At 40.0% G+C, this 21,837-nt stretch overlaps 1 protein-coding gene across 1 annotated transcript in view; it reads right to left on the reverse strand.

The window, feature by feature from the left end:
- The window catches only part of PIP5K59B (Phosphatidylinositol 4-phosphate 5-kinase 59B), a 311,973-nt gene that overhangs the window by 278,456 nt on the left and 11,680 nt on the right, over nucleotides 1-21,837 (reverse strand). The window contains exons 5-7 of the mRNA XM_069329652.1: nucleotides 19,860-19,932; nucleotides 13,367-13,519; nucleotides 8,406-8,465 (exon numbers count right to left, since the gene is read on the reverse strand). Coding sequence (XP_069185753.1) covers nucleotides 8,406-8,465; nucleotides 13,367-13,519; nucleotides 19,860-19,932 — 286 coding nt within the window. The remainder of the gene's footprint in view (nucleotides 1-8,405; nucleotides 8,466-13,366; nucleotides 13,520-19,859; nucleotides 19,933-21,837) is intronic.

Below are 21,837 nucleotides of genomic sequence, written 5' to 3' on the forward strand. Positions count from 1 at the left end.
CTGTAGATTTGTAGACCTCATCCTGGAAACATTCTTGCATCAACATGTTAAACAAGCTACGAGGATGAGGGAAGGGGACGTTCCCTCCATGCTAGATTTGATATTTACCAAGAAGGAGGAAGAGATATTTGACATTCAGTACCTTCCTCCCTTGGGTAAAAGTGACCATGTCTTTTTGGAAATAAAGTATGCAATGCGTTATAATCTGGAAGAAAATAAGGAGGTTGAAGCAGTTGAAAAACCTGACTTCAGGAGAGGACATTATGGCCACCTTTGAATTTTTTTTAGTGAGTATAATTGGACAGGCTTGATGCTAGACAAGGAAGTGAACGAGATGTATGTCAAGTTTTGTGAAATATATGATAAAGGCACAAAAAAATTTATACCAAAACAGAGATGCAGAACTAGATAACAGGATAGGTTCAACAGAAATTGCGAGAGGGCCAGAGACCAAGACACAAAAATGGAATCAATACAGGAAGAGGCCAAACCCCCAAACATACCAGCGATACAAAGATGCGAGAAAAAACTACACGACAGTGAGGAGAGAGGCAGAAAGAAATTTTGAAAAAGGGATTGCAGACAAATGTAAAACAGAACCAGGTCTATTCTATAAATTCATAAACAACAAATTGCAGGTAAAGGATAATATTCAGAGGTTGAAAATGGAAAATAGATTCACGGAAAATAAAAAGGAAATGTGTGAAACACTAAACGAAAAGTTCCAAAGTGTGTTTGTACAAAATGAAATCTTTAGGGAACCAGACACAATAAGAATTCCAGAGAACAACATAGAGCACAGAGGTGTCTAGAGATGAAGTGGAAAAAATGCTCAAGGAGCTAAGTAAGAACAAAGCAGTTGGTCCAGATGGAGTTTCACCATGGGTTCTAAGAGAATGTGCACCTGAGCTCAGCATTCCACTTCAACTGATTTTTCAGGCAACCCTGTACTCACCTAATTGTACTCACCTAATTGTGCTTGCGGGGGTTGAGCTTTGGCTCTTTGGTCCCGCCTCTCAACTGTCAATCAACTGGTGTACAGATTCCTGAGCCTACTGGGCTCTATCATATCTACATTTGAAACTGTGTATGGAGCCAGCCTCCACCACATCACTTCCTAGTGCATTCCATTTAGTAACTACTCTGACACTGAAAAAATTCTTTCTAACGTCTCTGTGGCTCATCTGGGTACTAAGTTTCCACCTGTGTCCCCTTGTTCGTGTCCCACCCGTGCTGAAGAGTTTGTCTTTGTCCACCCTGTCAATTCCCCTGAGAATTTTGTAAGTGGTTATCATGTCTCCCCTTACTCTTCTCTTTTCCAGGGATGTGAGGTTCAGCTCCTTTAGCCTTTCCTCGTAGCTCAATCCTCTCAGTTCCGGGACGAGCCTGGTGGCATATCGCTGAATCTTCTCTAACTTTGTCTTGTGTTTAACTAGGTATGGACTCCAGGCTGGAGCTGCATACTCCAGGATTGGTCTTACATAAGTGGTATACAGGGTTCTGAAAGATTCCTTACACAAGTTTCAAAAGGCAGTTCTTATGTTGGCCAGTCCAGCATATGCCGCTGATATTTTTTTTGATGTGGGCCTCTGGGGACAGGTTTGGTGTGATATCAACCCCCAGGTCTCTCTCTCTATTTGACTCTTGCAGGATTTCACCTCCCAGATGATACCTTGTGTTCAGCCTCCTGCTCTCTTCGCCTAATTTCATCACCTTACACTTTCCCGAGTTGAACTTTAGCAGCCATTTTCTAGACCATTCCTCCAGTTTATCCAGGTCATCCTGTAGTCTCTGTCTATCTTCATCCGTCTTTATTCTTCTCATAACTTTTGCATCATCAGCAAACATTGAGAGGAATGAGTCTATACCCTCCGGAAGATCGTTCACATATATTAGAAACAAGATGGGTCCAAGTACTGAGCCCTGTGGGACTCCGCTGGTGACATCTCGCCACTCTGATGTCTCCCCCCTCACCGTTACTCGCTGTTTCCTGTTGCTTAAGTACTCCCTTAAGTATTCCTGTGTACAGGAGTTGTAGCTGATGTGTGGAAAAAGGCTAACATAGTTCCAATCTACAAAAGTCGAAACAGGGAAGACCCCCTTAATTATAGACCTGTATCATTGACAAATGTAATAGTCAAAATATTGGAAAAAATAATTAAAACTACAGTAAATGGGTAGAACACCTGGAGAAAAACGATATAATATCAGACAGACAGTATGGTTTTCGATCTGGAAGATCCTGTGTAATGAACTTGCTCAGTTTTTATGATCGAGCCACAGAGATTTTACAGGAAAGAGATGGTTGGGTTGACTGCATCTATCTGGACCTAAAAAAGGCTTTCGACCGAGTTTTACATAAGAGGTTGTTCTGGAAACTGGAAAATATTGGAGGGGTGACAGGTAAGCTTCTAACATGGATGACAAATTTTCTGACTGATAGAAAAATGAGGGCAGTAATCAGAGGCAATGTATCAGATTGGAGAAATGTCACAAGTGAAGTACAACAGGGTTCAGTTCTTGCACCGGTGATGTACATTGTCTACATAAATGATCTACCAGATGGAATACAGAATTATATGAACATGTTTGCTGATGATGCTAAGATAATAGGGAAGATAAGAAACCTAGATGATTGTCATGCCCTTCAAGAAGACCTAGACAAAATAAGTATATGGAGCAACACTTGGCAAATGGAATTTAATGTGAATAAATGCCATGTTGTGGAATAGGAGAACAGACTCCACACAACCTATAAATTATGTGAGAAATCTTTTAATAATTTTGATAAAGAAAGGGATCTAGGGGTAGTTCTAGATAGAAAACTGTCACCTGAGGATCACATAAAGAACATTGTGCGACGAGCCTATGCTACACTTTCTAACTTCAGAATTGCTTTTAAATACAGTGGTACCTCGAATAACGAATTTAATCCATTCCGGGACTGTCGTCGTTATGTGAAATGGACGTCATACAACACAAATGTCCCCACTGATATTAAAGGTAATCAAATTAATCCGTTCTACTACCGAAAAACATCAATATGATATTCGATGTTTTAAATACAGTAATGGAGCAGCCTATCTTACATACACTGCACAAACCTTTATGATATTTTTCTTTCTTCAAATTTGTTCAATATTTATTTTTCATTTGTCTTATAGCAAAAGGTTCATTCGGTAGTCAGTAGGTAGGCTGCTCCATGTTTCTTACATAAAAAAAAAAAAAACGAAAATAAAAAAAATGAAGAATTTTGAAAACCAGAACAAATGTCAAAAAGGTTCGTTCGGTTTTTTACAGGTAGGCTGCTCCGTGTTTCTTAAATAAAAAAAATAAAAAATAAAAAAAAAAGTTGAAACAATTTTCAAAATGGACAAATGTCATAAAGGTTCGTTCAGTGTTTGACAGGTAGGCTGCTCCATTATAACAATCTTTATTTCAAATGTGTTCCATATATTTTGTATTTTTCATTTACATCACAATAATGGAGTAGCCTACCCGACAAACACTGAACAAACCTTTATGGCATTTGTCCATTTTTCAAATTGTTTAACTGTTTTTTTCTTTTTCTTTTTTTTTTATTTAAGAAATATGGAGCAGCCTACCTGTAGACAACCGAACGAACCTTTTTGACATTTGTTCTGGTTTTTAAAATTCTTAATTTTTTTTATTTTCGTTTTTTTATGTAAGAACCATGGAGCAGCCTACCTGCCGACCACCAAATGAACCTTTTGCTATAAGACAAATTAAAAATAAATATTGAACAAATTTGAAGAAAGAAAAATGTCATAAAAGTTTGTTCAGTGTATGTAAGGTAGGTTGTTTCATTATTGAGACGTAAATGACAAATACAAAAAAAATGGAACACATTTGAAACAAAAAGATTATTATAATTGAGCAGCCTACCTGCCGAACACTGAACGAACCTTTTTGACATTTGTTGCATTACAGAAATTTCATTTCTTTTTTCTACAAAAACATCAATGCTTTGCAACATCTCAGCAGTCACCTCTTTATATCCCAGCATCATTAGCATCTTTAAACAAGAACAACAACTTATTTGCTTCGTCGAAGGCGTCCAAAAATGTGCAAGAAGCAGCGCGACCCCACCATGTGGTCCATGTGGTATTGGCGTTACTCAAACGAGCGTTTGCCATACGGGACGATTTGTCGCCGATCAGGCCAGTCGTTACCCAAAAAGTTCGCCTTTTGGGGCGATCGTTATGCGAGGTACCACTGTACATCAATGGTGAAATACTAAAGAAATTGTTCACGACTTTTGTTAGGCCAAAGCTGGAATATGCAGCGGCTGTGTGATGCCCATATCTGAAGAAGCACATCAACAAACTGGAAAAGGTACAAAGACATGCTACTAAGTGGCTCCCAGAACTGAAGGACAAGAGCTACGAGGAGAGGTTAGAGGCATTAAATATGCCAAAACTATAAGACAAGAAAAAGAGGCGATATGATCACTACGTACAAAATAGTAACAGGAATTGATAAAATTGATAAGGAAGATTTCCCGAGACCTGGAACTTCAAGAACAAGAGGTCATCGATTTAAACTAACGAAACAAAGATGCCGAAGAAATATAAGAAAATTCCCTTTTGCAAACAGAGTGGTAGAAGGTTGGAACAAATTATGTGAGGTGCTGGTGGAGGCCAAAACTGTTAGTAGTTCCAAAGTGTTGTATGACAAAAAGAGCTGGGTAGACGGGACACCACGAGCGTAGCTCTCATCCTGTAACTGCACTTTGGTAATTACACTTAGGTAATTATACACACACACACGGTAGGAACAAATATGCATGCATAGACATGTATAATTATACACACACACACACACGGTAGGAACAAATATGCATGCATAGACATGTATAATTAATGTCTTTAGTAGTATGTAAGTAAAATAAAAATATTGAAATTTTGATATCATCCAATTTATATATTATGCAATTTACTCCTATAAATATGCATATTTCCATTAGTTGTCATACAAAATAAACAGTAATTTTCCCGAAACATATACAATACAGCATATACTGTACAGTATATCCATAATATACCGTAACATAAAAAATGATAGTGCTGTGTTAGAACTTGGTTCTAACTGATTACTTCATAAAAATACTGCAATACAATGCTGCATATGCTTAATATACATATTTATATAATTCTTTATATGGAACTAGTGTATCCTCATTAGACTCTACCCATCTAAATTGCTTATTCAACCAACAGCTAAAACTGAACTAAAAACCTTCCTCTTATGATGCTGCAGCAACTATTCATTGCCCACCTTGCAGTTCAAGAATCTAGTATGTCTGTAAACATAAGCTTAACACTTTCGCGCTTTAGATTAGAGATAACTCGTCGCCGTTTTCTCTTACGATTCCGCATAACAGCCTACTTTTCTCGTCCATCGAAAAAATATTTCTATAAATTCCATTTTTTAACCGAAATGGATGGGGATACTTTTGTTTTGTAGAGAATTTATTTGCGAATGTTTTGGTACCAGAATGAATATTATATCACATAAACTTCTATGAGTAAAAAAAAAAATACACAAAGTATGTTTGGGGGTGTGGCGAGCGTGTGGCAGTGGGTTCCCTTTAGCCGTTGATATATCCAACACGTGGGAAATATTTGTATGTGTTATGTATATGTCTGTGTAGGGAATTTTACTGCGATCACTGTCATACAAATTATAAAATGTTTCAACAAGTATAAACATGACAAACATCAAACGAACGAAAACAATGCGTTCGTTTCTGCCGCGAACGCATACTGAGCGACGTGGTTCTATATTTGGCGCTTCTCTTACACATGCTTTGTACAAATGTTATACAGTTCATCTTATACAAAATTTTATTGCAAACACATTGGTATAAAAAAGAAATACGTACATAGAAAAAAAAGGGTCAGGAAACGTATAAACTTTCCAAGCATGATTTCCCCCCTGTGTTTTCGCCAGTGCGCTCGCGGCTAACTACTCTCCACTTCACACACTCTTGCGGGTGGGCAATTACCTATATTAAACATTCATATGCATATGTCCGTGTAGATAATTTTATTGCGATTCCAAGGATACCAAAATTAGCGATGTAGGACAACTGTAGGCTTCGCAACCATTAAGAGAGTGGAAACATTTTGTTGCTGTTTGGCGCTCTCGGCGAGTGATCTGCATAGTTTTTTATTTGGTGTTGATACTCCTTATGCTTGGGCGGCAGTTTATAGGTATGCTCTTATAGACAATTTCATTACGAACACAGTGATACCAAATTTAAATACGTGCGCCTCCAATTATTGTCAGGACAGTCAAAAGAGTGTACACTTTTCGGTCTTACCGCGTAGGCGCGCGAAGTGCCGAAAGCATCTGGGGTATTGTTTTTTTTTTGAGCGCCGAGAGCGCGAAAGTGTTAATACTTTCGTCCGGTGGCGACACAGTCTGCATCAATAAATAAATTAAAGGATGTCTGCTGGTGATGCATGTTGCGTCAAAATTTAAAATATTTGTTAAAATTATATTTTTTATCTGGTCATTACGGGAATTGTTTTAAAATACGTGCCTTTAGATTGCGAACAATTTGATACCAAAATGAATGACGCAGTATGGCAATTTAGGTGAGAGCACTGGACAGATTATAAATAGTTGTGTGGTGATAAGCCTCCATAATTAAAAAAAAAAAAAAATTCCATTTATTGTTTGATTATTATGGGACTAGGTTTAAAATGCACGCCATTAGATTATGAACAATTTGATACCAACATGAACGATATTGCTTGAAAATTGAGGTCAAAATACTGGCAAGAGTAACTATGTTAGTGTGGGTGAGCACTCCCAGGAAACGCCAGGCCCACCTTGGGGTGGGTTGGGGCGCGCATGCTGGGTGTGCAAAAGTGTTAATTCTTTACGATTGTGCAGCTATCATATACTTAAATAATCAGAAACTGCATAAAACAATACAAAGCTAACACGGGTGACTTCACATATACACAAATATAAAATGAGTTTGAATAGAGTATAGTATAAAGTATAAAAAGCATATAAAGTATAAAAGTATAGTAGAAAGTATAAAAATAATTTTCAAAACAGGATCCAAACTTAAGAATTTGTGCCACATAACCAAATAGGATACCAATGTGGCTAAACATGAGAACCAACAATGACACTAGGTGAACTGTGTCCCACAGAAATGCTTTTATGGCCAACCAAACAATCCTTTAAAATATACCTCTTCTAAACAAATCCACAAGGGCCGTGATGAGGGTTTGAACTTGTGCCCGGGATTATCCCAGGCGCTGCCTTAATCGACTAGGCCACGAAATGGTAAAAGAACTGTGACCGGGAGTTCCACTGACCTCACACGGATCCTGCAGCCTCTCCAAGACACAATCCAGGGTTTTACACAATTCCCCCCGTGCACTCGGGCTCTACTAACAAGCTGTTCTACCTCTTCGCCCTCACTTCATTATACACAGAAATCATAATAGTGTGATGCATCAAATGAACAAATTCATAAGGGCCGTGATGAGGATTCGAACTTGTGCCCGGGACGATCCCAGATGTTGCCCAAGTCGACTGGTCAACGACATGGTAAAAGAATTGTGGGGTATTCTGTAAATCCCCCACAATTTCACAATTTCACAATAAATCCCCCACATAGGGGAAGTGTATAAAATCCTGGTTTGTCTCCCGGAGAGGCTGCAGGATCCGTGTGAGGTCAGTGGAACTCCCGGTTACAATTCTTTTACCATGTTGTGGCCTAGTCGACTCAGGCAGCCTCTGGGATCATCCCGGGAGTAAGTTCGAACCCTCATCACGGCCCTTGTGAATTTGTTCATTTGATGCATCACGCTAGTGTGATTTCTGTGTATATACCTCTTCTGTTAAATTGTGAATATTTGCTATCTCTGCTAGAGTGCAAGTGAATCCAGTAAAATAATGCTCTTGACCAACAAAATAGCAAATTATCAAACAATGTTTCCTAATAAAAGGCCTTTATTACAAGCTTTATCAGCAGCAAGTACAGAAGAGACTTTCTAACAAAAAACAAACCATTTTATACAGTATAAAAGTCCTCAGAAGCTAAATTTCTCTAAAACTATGCAGCCGAAAATATATTTAGTCCAGTCTTAAAATGACTTTCACAATCTTGTCTACCTTATAGTGGTGATCTGGATGACATTTCAACACACCGCAAAGTTTGGTTGCAGATTTCTTTAAAGAAAAATTATGAACGAACCAAGTTAAACTATAGTTTTGATCTCTAAACAGATGAGACATTTACAATGAAGGAAAAAATAAGTGGAAAGGCATAATAGAGAACAGCTGCACAATATAACAATAATTACACATTCTTAGGATAATGGTACAACATAGAAACAAATTTAAGATAAACTAACCTGATAATTATACAAGCCAAAAAACTTTGGCAATAACGTTCTAGGATTTTGGTTCAGATTCTGAAAAATATAAAATACAAAATTAATTGAAATACAAAAATATATGGCATAAATTGGAAAACCAGCATTGAATGTAATATGTATGTATTAGATATGTATGTATTAGACCGTGGCATCAGTCAATTGGAGTTCTTTTGCCTACCGTGACCACGAGACAGAACATGGCCCCTTCAGGGAGGCTAAGGGTGATATGGTCTATGGAACCCCCCATGTGTTTGGAAGCATTCCATGTCTGCCATCGATCAGGGATGGTACCCAGAACGGTAGGCAAAACAAAACAAACCCCACATGGTAAAAATTGGTACCTAAAAGCCAAACAGGGAGGCAGAATGCTAAAAGTAAAATAAGCAAACAAGCAAATGTCACTAACGCCGTCGCATCGATCGTCCAAGCAGCTCCCCCTGTGCCGGCCGCTCCAGCTATCAGTTCAGAAGCCGAGCATCAAGAAACACGAAAAACCGCCAACCGGAGGAAGGGAGGGGTGCAGGGGAGCCTCCAGAGCTCACCCAGAAAATGGCGTTTCATTACATTCAACGCTGGTTTTCTTTAGGGAGCCCCTACAGCTCGCTAGAGCTATCTAACCAAAGACATGGATAAGAGGGACCAGGGAGGAAACCGCCACTCGCACCTCAACTCAAAGTCGAGACAACTTGCTGCAGCCTGTGACCTAAAACGACACATGCCCTACTAGGACCAGCAACGTTGACCAGGTAACAGGCGGCCAGGATACTGTTCGACCTCCAAAATCTTTGTGCTCGAATGTCGGCCCAAGACATGTTACCAAAGACAGTAGCCAAAGCAGCAAACTTACGAACATCGTGGGCACGAAGATAGACCACAGACTGGATGGACCGAATAACTCTGCAGACACCCTGGAAGACCCAAGCCCTGGAATAGGGAAGAAGGGAGACCGGGTCACCCCAAAGTGCATCCCCTGCCACAAAGGCCGTGGAGCACAGGTAACGACAAAGAGCCACAACCAGAGACAACACATGATGCACCCCCGGCCTGACCAACCATGCATCAACAACCCAAGGGGCCCCTCTGGAAAACCGCTGACTCGTTCTTCACCAGAAAAGGAGGAGACAGCTGCAACCGAACAAACCTACTACCAGGATCGAAAGAGCAGAAACCTCTGCGCCGGAAGAGAGCATGAAGCTCCCCGACCTGATCCCCAGAGACCAATTCCAACAGGAAAAAAGAGCCTTGGAAAACTAATCCTGAACCAAAAGGGCCACCACAAACCGAATAGAAGAGAGACCACCCGGTCCAAAGAAAAGGACAGCTCAGGCGGCGCATAAGAAGGACGGAGGTGAAACAATGCACGAGAAAGCTTACGACAAAGGCTGAAGTAACATCCATCCCGAAAGCAAGCTGAAGCAGCTCCGCCAGTGCTGCACAATATGAGGCAACAGTATGCAGTATCAAATGACGGTCCTGAAAAAGCCAAGAAAGAGGACAAAACAACCCGATCCGAAATAGACAACCTACGAAGGGGGAGAAAATTACAAAAATAAAGCCGGGAAACTTCATAGTCGCCGAGACAAAGCTTGAAGGTGGGACACTAAACGAAGCCACCTGATCATCATACAGATGGTGATATACCTGTGTCAAAATGACCAGATACGAAGAACAGAGGAGTAGATCGAACCAGTAACATACTGTTCCAGCCCGATCTGCTGAAAGAGGCAGAGCCGCAGGAGTTCAGACACCGAGCAAGCAGCACCGAAAACCAAAGCTGGGGAGGCCACCAAGGGGCCAACAGGACTACTCTCCCCAGGTAAGTCACCAAACGAGCCAGGACCCGAAGCAACATCAGGACCGGAGAGAAAAGGTACAGGTAACCCCACCTTGACCAGTCCTGCCAAAAAGCATCCACCGTGACGGCCTCGCGGTCAGGGAAGGTCACCATATACACTGGAAGCTGCCTAGACCATGGCGACGTGAAGAGGTTCACCTCCAGGAGTCCGTAAGTCCGGCAGAGCCAACTGAAGGAGTTGACGTCGACTGTCCATTCCATAGAAGGGAATGAACCATGACTGGCTGTCTGCCAGAACATTGGAAACCCCCCCCGGATATGAACCGTACGGAACCAAACCCCCAAAAATCCAGCAAACGAATCACTCAAAGCGACCAGCCCCATAGAACCAAGGACTGAAGAGAACCTCTGCGGTTCAGATAATGAACCACTGGAGTACAGTCCGAATGGAGCCAGATGGTCGGACCCCGAGCGACCCGAACCCTCTGAAGGGCCAGTCAAACACCTGTACCATGCTGTGAGCTCACTGACCCTGGCCAGTGAGTTCCTCTCTTAACCTAACCTAACAGACTAAGCTGGAGGACCCAAACAGAAAATGGGACAGTACATCACTTTCACGAGTCGATTTCATTTAGGATTACTAAAAGTCAGTTTTTGGCCGTAGCGCGCATACGAGCGAAAAACGTTATTTTTGAGAGGGCGGGTTGGGTAGGCACCATAGCATTGAACCCCAAAATAAACGAAGAGGAAGCCAGTGACGCAGCAACTGACACAAGGCTCCCAGAGGCTGAATCAAGCGGACTTGTTGGTGCCAGAGAACCAACAAGTCCGACATGAGATGGCAACTAGACAAGGCTGCCTGCAGAAACTGCATGACAGCAGACTCTGCAAACAGCAACGGACAAAAAGGCAACGAAAACCTAAGAGCCAGAGCCCAAGCAGATTCCAAGGAGAGCGCAAGCAAAGCCTGTTGACACGCGAGGCAAGAAGCAAAAATCAGAGACCACTTCCCTGAGAATTGGCGCAAACAACTTTAACAAGGCAGCTGACGCCCGAGCAGCCGAGGCAAGCGCACTGGACGAAGACTCGACACCCAATGCCTCCACATCCTCCTCAAGCCAATCTGAGGACAGCTCGAGATTGAAAAAGAAACGCAAGACCAAGGCCAAATGCCAATGGGTGCACAAGTTCTTAGCAACCAAGGCAGCTGAAAGGGCCGGAACCTGCACCTCGAGTACACAACAGCATCTCTAGGAAGCACAGGGACGAATAAGCAAGCATTAAGGCGCTCAAACTCACCTCCCAGGAAACCTGTATAACAGTAAATGTCTCCCGCCAATCAAGAGTGTGAGTCCAACAAAACCCATCCCATGCTCCCAACGAAAAGAAAGGGCAGTCCAGCAGCCAAGAAGACTCCGTTATCTTGTAACGCACCCAATAGGGGAAAGTCAACCCGAACTTAAAAGAAGAGAGATCCATAACCAATGCGTAATCTGGATCTCGCAGGAGGTACACAGCGAAGGCCTCCAGAACCTCCCTGGCAGAATTTGAGAAGCCGAAAACCTCCGGAAAGTAGGCACTGAAGAACCCAAAGGAATCTTGAACCGAACCTGGGGAGGAGCCGATGCCAAATCATACCCATACAGGAAGGGGGAATAAGAAAATCCCTCCCGCTGCAACAAGCCCCACGAAGAGGGTACCAACACCCAAGCGGATCAAACGGGACCCATGTTACCCAAGTCAACTCCTTCCCAGCCCCAGGATCCTCCACCTCAGGACCCAGGGCAGAGCCATCTTCCACACCCTCAGCCCCCATAGAAAACCCTTAGTCCAGCGGAAAAGCAGAAAAATCCAGAAGCTGCGCAACCGATTGACGTGACTGCGTTAGTGACGTTAGCTTGTTTGCTTGTTTTACTTTGGGAGTTCTGCCTCCCTTATCTTGAGATGATTTCGGGGCTTAGTGTCCCCGCGGCCCGGTCCTCGACCAGGCCTCAACCCTCAGGAAGCTGCCCGTGCCAGCTGACTAACACCCAGGTACCTATTTTACTGCTAGGTAACAGGGGCATAGGGTGAAAGAAACTCTGCCCATTGTTTCTCGCCGGCGCCCGGGATCGAACCCGGGACCACAGGATCACAAGTCCAGTGTGCTGTCCGCTCGGCCGACCGGCTGTTCAGCTTTTGTGTAGTAAAGTGTACCATGTGAAGTTTGTTTTGTTATGCCTACCTTTCTGGTTATGCCAACCCCGGTTAATGGCAGACATGGAATGCTTCCAAACACATGGGAGTTTCCATTGCTTCCCTAGTCTCATTGAGGAGGCTAGTTTCTGGCTAGTTTCCCCGGAAGGCAAAAGTACTCCAATCGACTGATGCCACGGTCTAATACATATATATCAGCCCAGTAAGCTCCAAGAAGCCGTAGGGACTCCCCTACAGAAAAAACATGACATTTAGCAAATTACACATGCAACCTTAAGTTTGCTTAAATGTAACACAAACCTCTTGATGTACAGTACAGTAAATAACCTTTTAAATTGTTGTACATATAAAATCCCAAATAGCATATGTATCCCTTTGTACAGCTAAATTTAACAGAAAATGTTTAAGCAAAGAGTATGACAATTTCTGGGTCGAGTACAAAACACCTGACATGTAGCCTTCCAATCAACACAACTATTAGTGTTTATAGGTTATAGTCCAATATAGGTACCACAAACCAAATAATCAGGCAGTGCCTGAATTGTCATATCTAGTTCCCTCTTGAAGACTAAATCTTGAAAGAAAATCATCTTCAATGTCTGATGGTAATTTATCATTTATCTGAAAGTAAAGTATTCAAAAGACTTCATTCAAAAAGAAAAGAATTTTAGGAATCTGACTGCTGGAATGGGGACAATGAATATTTTCCATACATTTGTTATGTTGACCATTTTTTTTCTGTCTTCAGTGGGGCTGGTAGCATCCAAACTGTTCGTCTACATACACTTAAGGTTTCAGATTGCAGTATAGAGTATTATCAACAGCATGGCAGCTCATGTTCAAAAAGATCATTACCCATCATATTCTTACAATTACCCGTATGACAATTACACTACAGTACAATACTGTATTAATAATGCAAGATAATAATCCAAATGAAGCTTACCATATAGTATCCTGGCAACAACTTTTGGAGGAACTCTGCTTCCTTATGCTGCACAGTCTTGATGATGAACTCATCATCATTGGTGAGGTAAAAGATGCTGCCACTCGCTCCAGGATTACTAAGCTCTCGTAGAGGCTCTGTACATAACGACACCTGTAGGCAGTTTGGTTTGTTCAGAAAAATTTACTTTGACAGTTCACTACCTTAATTTGTAATTTATTTACCATATATGTGCAGGAGAAAACAAAGACAGTAGTTGTTGAACTCTGCACTTGAGAAAAGGGACAGCTGAATCAACTGGAGTTTTAGTCAATGTACAATGGAAATACAGAATACTCAATACAAACTCAATTACTTTATTTTCTGATAAAATTTATCAACATTAAACATTTTAATGTTTATAAATTATTAGTTTTACAGTTTTGTTTGTCAATATAAATCATTATTTTTAAATACTGTACTCAACAACCCTATCTACATATGAAACTGTATGGAGTCAGCCTCCACCACAACACTTCCTAGTGCATTCCATTTAAAGTTGTCATTATAATGCTTTAAAATCTACATTATAGTTCAGTACTAGTGTTTTATCAAGGTTTCATAACTTTAAAATGGTACATCTGACGCAAACTTTTATATCAAACATCTCAAAGTGTAAAACTTATTACGTACAGCATTTTAATGTCTCATTCAGAATATGATCAACTAATTTACTAATAAAAAAATTAACAATAAAATAATCTAGCTTATATAAGAGAGCACCATAAATAATTAGTGTCCCATTTTCCATGAAAATGCATATTCTTCAAAGTATTAAAAAGTAATGAAAGTTGTTAGAAGTTTATATTTTATTTATATATATTATATATATATATATATATATATATATATATATATATATATATATATATATATATATATATATATATATATATATATATATATATATATATATATATATATATATATATATATATATATATATATATATATATATATATATATATATATATATATATATATATATATATATATATATATATATATATATATATATATATATATATATATATATATATATATATATATATATATATATATATATATATATATATATATATATATATATATATATATATATATATATATATATATATATATATATATATATATATATATATATATATATATATATATATATATATATATATATATATATATATACACACACATACATACATACATACATACATACATTGAACTAAGAGATTTTATGTTGACACTAAAGTGTACTTCAGCACTTATTAGTCCAAAATTAATTATGTGTAAGTACTGTACCTGCACATGTGACTGTCATTTTAAAGACATTGTTAGAACTTGTAAAACGATACAGAACTAAACATGACTCCAGTATAATTACTACATAATAATAAATTTTATAAATTCAATGGTTACCTGCTTATAGACTACCTATCATGATTCTTAATTTTGGACCCACAACCCATTCCCTGACCAGCTCTGATGAATGACCTGACAAGTCCAGGTGTTGGCACTTGCTGTTTGAGTAGGAACTGAAGCTCAGCTGAATAAAGACAATTTCAAGAAACAACACAACACACAACACAAAATGTCCAGCTTTTCATATATGAGGTACCAGGTGAATAAAACCGACATACCACCACTATGAAAACGGCCACAACTCTATCGACCAGGATGATTTTTTTTTAGCAAGAGAAAGAAGAGAAGAATGGCTAAAAATGTCCAGACTGTACCACCAACTCGGTCAAATGCTAGAGAGGACACACACACACAGTGGCCTCCCTACCAGAGCCACAGATATTAACATCAAGTAAAGGATCCAGCAATTCCACAAACATAACATTATTATTTGCCAACAACCAGAATATAAAAACACGCAATTCTAACAAAGTTCACTTTATTTTTATCAAAGGCCTCCTACATGAGGCAAATACAGTGTTTGCAGCCTTTATGGAAACCCACACAAAGGACTACCATGATGGTGAAATATGGATCTCAGCGTACAATCTTTTCAGATGTGACAGGAAACACAGGCTACAGGGTGGGGTCAGCCTGTACATCAAAGATACATTCATCTATACTGAGCTGTTAAACACCACAAACGATATGGTGGAAGTACTGATAATCAAAATAGAGATCCTAAATGTAGTTATTATCCTTGTATAAAAGTCACCAGAGGCCAATCCTCAGCAGTTTAAAGACCAACTAATGAAAATAGAACACAGCTTGGAAAACCTCACAAATCCAGCCCCGAACATCATCCCTGCTTAGGGACTTCTACGGCACCTGAAATGGACGCATCTAGCCACTACAGTTATATCGGAGAGAATACCGGGAAGTAGCCTAAATGAACAGTCACGTGCTACGGATGTGCGACAGATTTGCCTTAAACCAGCAAATAGTAGAACCAACCAGAAAAGAGAACACGCTGGACCTCATTTTCATTAATAATGGTGACTTGATCAGGAATATAATGATTACAAATACCTGCTACTCTGATCACAACCTAATTGAAGTTCTGACAAGCATGGGGAGTAAACCTGCACAACCAGTCCCGAATCCCAGGGAAGGAGAATTAAGCAAATTCAATTTTAATAATAAACAGATTAACTGGGAGCAAATAAACCAAGGACTCACAGAACTAACCTGAGAAGAACAGCTAGAAAATCCAAATCTGAACTAGTGCCCAGAAAAAATAAACTCGGTAGCTCTAGAAATATGTTCCAACCGCATACACCTATGAAAAAAAGAGGAAGAGATGCAGACTGGAACGGGAAAGACGTTCCCACCATAGGCAAAGAAAACGAATTGCGGAACAACTTGAGAGTCACACCCTAACTCAAGAATGACGAAGGAGGTTAGGTAGAGAAATAGAAAAAATTGAACTAGAGCTACAAGAATTATACAAAATCCAAGAGAGACAAAGAGAGCAAAAGGCCATCAGTGAAATAGAAAGAAATCCAAAATATTTTTTCCTCCATGCAAATTCATGATAAAAAATTGCATCTAGTAGCAAGCCCACGAAAGGGAGACGGAACTTTCACAGATGACAACAGAGTAATGAGCGAAATATTGAGGAATCAGTACAACTCTTGCTTTTAGCGAACCACTAAACACACTGAAGATTCATAACCCAAATCAATTTTTCATGGATGTGATGCCAATATCAAATCATATATCAGATGTCACCCTATGCCCACTGGATTTTGAAGAAGTCATAGACAGTATGCCTATGCACTTTTCAAAGACAAAGCCTACTGGCATTATCCCTGACATACTAAAAACAGCTGAGATAGTACCACTCCATAAAGGGGAAAATAAGGCAGAGGCAAAAAATTACAGACTGATAGCACTAACATCACACATCATAAAAATCTTTGAAAGAGTGTTAAGAAGTAAGATCATAAAATACATGCAATCACAGCATCTCTATAACCCTGGAGAACATGGTTTGAGAACAGAGCGCTCTTGCCTATCACAATTGCTGGACCACTATGACATGGCCTTAGATGCCATGTAAGACAAGCAAAACAGTGATATAAGTATCACAGATTTTGCAAAAGCCTTCGACAAATGTGACCATGGTGTTATTGCATACAAAATGCTTTCAAAAGGAATTACCGGAAAAATAGGCAGATGGATCTACAATTTCCTGACTAATAGGACGCAATGTGTAATAGTCAACAAAATAAAATCTGGACCATCAACCATGAAGAGCTCAGTGTGCGTGTGTCTGCTAGACATAAAGCGCGCCCTCCTGCAAGTACCCTCCATGTCAAGTACTGTTTGCTGGTAAAGCCTGTCGTCAATAGTCTCACATCATAACGAGCGAAACCAGCTGTCAGGCCACCTACGAGTTCTTCCATGAATGTGCACGAGTGAGTGAATAAGAGAGGTAGCCATACCTGTAAGTACAAGATCTTGTTTCTTTATTATTAATGTCTCAGTGTTGATCTGAGGGATCAACCACAGTTCTCACCTTCTTGTACCTGACACAGGTATAGGTGGAGACCAAGACACCCAACGGTGCATGCGTGTTTATCTGTGTGGGACCACGACATTACACTCGTCTGTGAATGTGAGTTTCAAATAAACCACACAATTATTGTGTGACATAATTATTGTGCATGATCATTGCCTGTCTCACTGAGAGTGTTATTGAGATTTATTGTGCATGATCATCATTGCCCAAGTATCCTGTTGGAACTCCTGTGACCCTTTGCACACCGCCAGTTAGGTTTGCCGTGTTAATGATTGGCTGTCAATTGTGTTAAGTTAGGTGTTTCTCCACGAGTGGATCTGAATCAATTAGTCAAATGTCAAGAATCTTGCTAATGCAACCATAGCCTTTCTGACACCAATTCAAAGTAAATCAAGCACCCTTTGTATTAGTGGTTAAGTTTGTAAATAAGCTACTGTTAAGCTTTATGCGGTGTTTCCGTTGAACCACTTCTGAATACTGCCAACTATTTACTTAAGCCTTCAGCTCCAGGTGTCTTCAACACCGAGTTGCCTATTATTCACAAATCTATAAATGTGTTGAGGACCCTAGGAGTCCCTTAAGTGTTTCAAGCATTGAGGAGATTCCAACGACCAATGTGGATGAGGACCAGGTGAGGCTAGTCTGAGAAGAGACCCTCAAGGACTCTAACTCTACCTTGCTCCCAGGCCCTGTATGGTTGCTCCCGTATTTTCTCTACTGGATTCCGACAGCTTCGTGAAGCGTCTGCCACACGTAAATTGGTGACGTACACATTGCAGTCGGGAAAACAAAATAGAAAACCCCACACAGTCAAATCATAACATACAACAAAAAAGCAATGTAAAGGATTTGGGTGGACTCGTGTCAGAAAGACCTTACTATTAAATTATATTTACTTTATAATTATATTTACAGGGAGGATTTACTGGGCGCAATTCCTTAACTGTAGCCTCTGTTTAACGCAACAGTAAAATGTGTACTTGGATGAAAAAACGATTCTTCGCAGCGGGTATCGTATTCCAGGGACCTGCCCGAAACGCTACGCGTACTAGTGGCTGTACAAGAATGTAACAACTCTTGTATATATCTCAAAAAAAAAAATAACACAATAAAGTAGCCGTCACAACTGCAAGAAAAATTACAGGTTGGATAACAAGAATTTTTCAAATTAGAGATGCTATACCAATGATGATACTCTTCAAGACACTAGTGCTCTCTAGAATGGAATACTGCTGCACAATGACAGCCTATTTCAAAGCTGGAGAAATTGTTGACTGCTAGAATCCACTCAGTAAAACATCTAAACTATTGGGACCAACTAAAATGCCTAAATCTGTATTCTCTTGAGCGCAGGTGGGAGAGATCCATAATAATTTACACATGGAAAATAGTAGAGGGGCTGGTCTCAAACCTGCACATAGAAATAACATCATATGAGACCAGAAGGCATGGCAGGATGTGCAGAATACCCCTTTTAAAGAGTAGAGGTGCAATAGGTAATCTGAGAGAGAACTCCAACATCAGAGGCCCGAGACTGTTCAACACGCTTCCATTGCACATAAGGGGCATAACTGGTCGACCTTGCACAGTGTTTGAGAGAGAACTTGATAAACACCTCCAAAGGTGGTGTGCAGAATACCCGGTTGAAGAGCAGAGGTGCAACAGGTACTCAGAGAGAACTCTATCAACATCAGAGGCCCGAGACTGTTCAACAAGCTTCCACTACACATAAGGGGCATAACTGGCCGACCCCTCACAGTGTTCAAGAGAGAACTCGATAAGCACCTCCAAAGGATACCTGATCAACAAGGCTGTGATTCATACGTCAGGCTGCGAGCAGCTGCATCCAACAGCCCGGTTGACCAGTCCAGCAACGAGGAAGCCTGGTCGACAATCAGGCTGCGGGGACACTAATCCCCGGAAACACTTCAAGGTAACTTCAAGGCAAGATAAGGATACCTGATCAACCAGGCTTTATTTATTTTTAGATAGACATGTTCAGGGAATGTTCTCTCCTCCTCCCCCCTCCTCATCGTCATCCATACGCCAACAAGAGTCATCAGTAAAGGTAAGTAATAACTTGTACATACTTTAGTACTGAAGATTTGGATGAATTAGGAATAAAATTTACTTTGAAGTTAATTTGGGGGGGGGGGGAGTCTGGAACGGATTAATTCAACTTACATTATTTCTTACAGGGAAATTCACTTTAGTTTATGAATATTTGGCTTACGAGCCATCTCTGGGAACAGATTAAATTCGTAAGCTGAGGTACCACTGTACTAGCATTCAGCATACAGACCTTGATATGTTGAAAGAAATATACTGTAAGACCCAATAAGAACTTGCACTAATTTTACAAGTAAACTTGGAAATTATTTTTTGTCTAATAATCAGTACTTAAACACTGCTTAATGAATACTAATCAACCATGCAAATATAAAAAAGAGAGCTACTAAATATTATACTCACAAGATAGTCCTCGGGTTGAATTCTAAACAGATCTCTAAAGTGTCTAAATGCTATGGGGGCATAAACCTTGAATCTGAAATCAATAACACAGTTAAAAGTTAAAATAACATATGGGAGCAAGAGAAATATATAATAAATGATTGCTATATGGAAATAAGATGTGGATGAACTGATGCAATAACATGTGAATTATAAAACAAATTAATTTCTGAAGGCAGTGTGTTGAGAAGTTAGAGTAAGAACAAGGAGCAGCACATACAGAGGTAACACCAAAAAACTCCCAACTGATGGAAGGTAGTCAGTACCTGGATTGAACTTGGATGGGGTTCTGGGAGTTATTCTACTCCCCAAGCCCAGCTCGGGGCTTGTGGCTTGTGAGAGTTTGGTCCGGCAGGCTGTTGCTTCTCGCCGACAAGCGAGTGACCCGCAGCAGCACATATCCACTACAGCCCGGTTGATCAGGCACTTCTTGTAGAAAACTGTCTAGTTTTTTCTTGAAGACTTCCACTTTTGTTCTGACAATATTTCTTATTTCTGCTGGGAGGATACTGAACAACCGTGGGCCTCTGATGTTCATACAGTTCTCTAAGTCCATGGCACCTCTACCTCTACTTTTCACTGGTTCTATTCTGCATTTCCTTTCATATCATTCATGACAGTGTTGCTATTTTACGTGCAAATTAGGGATCATGCCCTCCAATATTTTCCATGTCTATATAATTTCATACTTCTCTTGTCTCCTTTCTAGAGAGTACATTTTGAGAGCTTTGTGATGATCCCAATAGTTTAGATGCTTTTTCCTGGCTATGCGTGCTGTACATGTACTCTGTATTCCCTCTATTTCAGCAATCTTTCCTGCTCTGAAGGGGAAAGTGAGTATTGAATAGTACTCAAAGCAGAATAGCCCAAGTGATTTGTTTGCAATATTGTTCTTCAATTTGCCCTTACATGCAAGTATCCATCTAAAGCATTCTATTAGAAAAAATTTCATACCAAAATAAGTGCTGTAACATGAAAATTGATGAAAATATACTAAACATTTGTGGGTGGGAATTGGGGGTGTAGCGGGTGGGCTTCTGGGCGCTCCTTCGCGGGTAACACTTGGCCCGTCTTTAACTTGTCGGCGGGTGGACAGCGACCAGGTTTTTTTTATTTTGTATGCATATACTCCTCTAGAGAATTTATTGCAAACCCATTGATACCAAAATGAAAAACCTAGGACAAAAATTGAGGTGACCAAAGTGAAAAGAGTGTACACATTTTATCACTCTTGCACGCTCCCGGGTCACTCGCTCGCACTTTCTCTGTTGCTGTGGGTGGTAAGCCGGGCTTTTGGAGTTTATATGCATTTACTCCTATGGAGAATTCTATTGCGAACACATTGATACCAAATTGAATATCTTTGTCACCTCAATTCTTGTCATAAGTTGAAAAGAGTATTCACTTTTCAGAATAACTGCGCGTTCCTGTGGAATACCCAAACCCACCCGCGGTAGTGGGGAGGTCGTGCGCCCAGAGCGTGAAAGTGTTAAGTTCTCTCTAACCGATTCCTAAGATCATCACTTCCAACAGCTAAGTATATACAGTACTGTAAATATTATATAGCATCTAAAACCATTATGATGCAACACAATTCTTACAGATACACAAAGTTGTTTAGGAAACAAATATAAATGGTCTAACAAAACTAAAATACAAATACAGTACAGTAAATTATTAAAATTAAAATAAAAGTGATTTAACTCTGACTGTGAAGCCTCATTTTCAGATTTGTCCCCACCAAGGGTTGAAATGCTGATGAAAATTCAGCAAAATTTGCATTTATAGTAAGAGAGAGATATACTTAATTTAAATTTTCATCTATGCTATTAAAAAGATACTCATTTTTTTAACCCTTAACGAGTAACCTACTGTCAAAATATTGATCTCCATGACTACTGCAGTTATAGTCATTTGCTGATTTTAGTTATATTTCCTG

The sequence above is a fragment of the Procambarus clarkii genome, chromosome 23 (genome assembly GCF_040958095.1).
Source record: "Procambarus clarkii isolate CNS0578487 chromosome 23, FALCON_Pclarkii_2.0, whole genome shotgun sequence".
Taxonomy (NCBI): Eukaryota; Metazoa; Arthropoda; class Malacostraca; order Decapoda; family Cambaridae; genus Procambarus; species Procambarus clarkii.